Source organism: Nematolebias whitei, chromosome 13 (assembly GCF_014905685.2).
Source record: "Nematolebias whitei isolate Nwh7 chromosome 13, NemWhi1, whole genome shotgun sequence".
NCBI classification, from domain to species: Eukaryota; Metazoa; Chordata; class Actinopteri; order Cyprinodontiformes; family Rivulidae; genus Nematolebias; species Nematolebias whitei.
The window spans coordinates 37,203,899-37,205,914 of NC_056510.1; the positions used below are offsets into that span (position 1 = coordinate 37,203,899).

At 37.5% G+C, this 2,016-nt stretch overlaps 1 protein-coding gene across 12 annotated transcripts in view; it reads left to right on the forward strand.

The window, feature by feature from the left end:
* Positions 1-2,016, forward strand: part of caska (calcium/calmodulin-dependent serine protein kinase a) — a 406,103-nt gene that overhangs the window by 117,541 nt on the left and 286,546 nt on the right. For all 12 annotated transcript variants that reach the window (XM_037687081.1, XM_037687083.1, XM_037687082.1 and 9 more), the window contains exon 2: positions 1,829-1,941. In XM_037687081.1, the coding sequence (XP_037543009.1) occupies positions 1,829-1,941 (113 nt within the window). The remainder of the gene's footprint in view (positions 1-1,828; positions 1,942-2,016) is intronic.

Below are 2,016 nucleotides of genomic sequence, written 5' to 3' on the forward strand. Positions count from 1 at the left end.
GATCTATATATATATATATATATATATATATATATATATATATATATAGGTGTTTTAAACCCTTCCCACACTTTTGCAATATTCTAAACAATGTTTCTAAACTCTAAATGCGCTAAAAGAGCACAGAATGTCATGATTTCAGCTCTGTGCCTCGGCTGCTCTTTGCCCCCTGCAAGTGCTCTTGGCCACGCCCACTTCTCCACTCTGCAAGGTGAACAGCTGCAGCAGGAAACTTATCCTGCAGTATGGGCTGCAAAAAGGTGCAGGATGACGTTTTTTACCAAGGTGCAGCAGGTGCTAAATAATTTAAAATAATTTATTTTAAATAAAAATTCCATGCCGACCGTGTGGCTCATCCATCTTTCAGCCAATTGTGTCATTTCCAATCTTATTTTGAAAAACCGCAATAGACTGAGTCCGCGTTAAATGAATTGCAAAGTAGTGAGGGACTACTGTATATGATCCTTCCTATCAGGCTGTTATTTTAGACATCCTGATTGTTTATTCCGTCCTAGTCTTGCTGTTTTTGTCTTTCACTCAGTGCATTGTGTGCTACAGTCCAGGAATAAATACTGTAGCTATAGACAGGCTTGTAGATGGGATTACGTACAAGTTGTGTCCACAGATAGACTACTTGTTTATTCTTAGGCTAGATCAACTGCGCAGCTTCACTTATCTGTAAACACACACGCACGCACGCACGCACGCACGCACGCACACACACACACACACACACGTTTTGAGAGATTTTCACCCATTTTGTAGGGTTCACTTTGAGCCTCTGGTGCAGGGAGAACATCTACAGACAGTAGCTTTATAAAGCACCCTGATTTCTGCTGTTTACACTTTCATCTTGACCTGCTGACTTGATAGTTATAACCCAGAACCACTGAGTAGGCTCTTTAACCCTTAACTGCAGGTGCACGCACTCTGCACTCAGGATCATTCATTGCATGGACTCTTTATCTAAACAGTGAGGGACTTTGTGGAGCTCTGGATTATCTGGTGATCTGCTGCAAAACGTGTGTTAAACACGAGCCTTCAGAAGATTTCTTTTAAGCTCCTGCATCAAATAGTAAATGTAGGATTTATTTTTTACTTGTTTCAAATTTAGACAGATTTATATATATATATATTACAGTTTGGTTTGTATGAGTTTCTTTATTTTAGTGATTTGATTCAGAAACAAAAACTCAATAAGAAAAAGCAAAATGCACAATAATTTTAACTTTTTTTCTACAAAACTGTTTTTTTTTTTCATTTTATTTTTATTTTTATCATGAATCTTTAATTTCTGTATTTACATGACCACTTTTTTCCATTCAACCTTTATTTCTACAGGTTAGTCTCATTGAGTCATGAGGACTCATTTTCAAGAGATCTGTTTCATACAAAAAAAACCCAACACAAATGAGGTACACACAACGATAAACAGTCATCAAAAGCATATAAAATGAAAAGTCAATAAAAGTAGTGATATAAAATGAAATAAAAACAAGTTGCATTATGGAACAGGGTAAAATAATAAAAACTGGAACATGTCTGCATTGATTTTTGCAATGAACTTAACTTGTCACCTGTATACTTATAATAATGGTTGTGTTGTAGCACAGCACTTTTCTACTGAGGTTTTAAAGACTTTGAGCGTCTTCCATCATACCACTTTACTTTAACTTTTTCTATTTCCTGTTTTTAACAGTGCAACAGAGGACAAATACTGTATGACGTCCCTCTGCTTTTTATGAAAGTTTTGTCCCTTTTTGAGAAGGATTTTACAGGAGTCTTACACTGTGCTAATAGTCTTTCTTTTTCTGATGTTCTTGTTCAGGGGCCCCTTCAGTGTGGTGAGGAGATGCATCAACAGAGAGACAGGGCAGCAGTTTGCTGTCAAAATCGTGGATGTGGCCCAGTTCACTTCCAGTCCTGGACTCAGCACAGAAGGTAGAAATCACACTGCTCCATCTGTCTTATCCAGCTGCTCAAACATCCAGCTGCTCAAACATCCAGCTGCTCAAA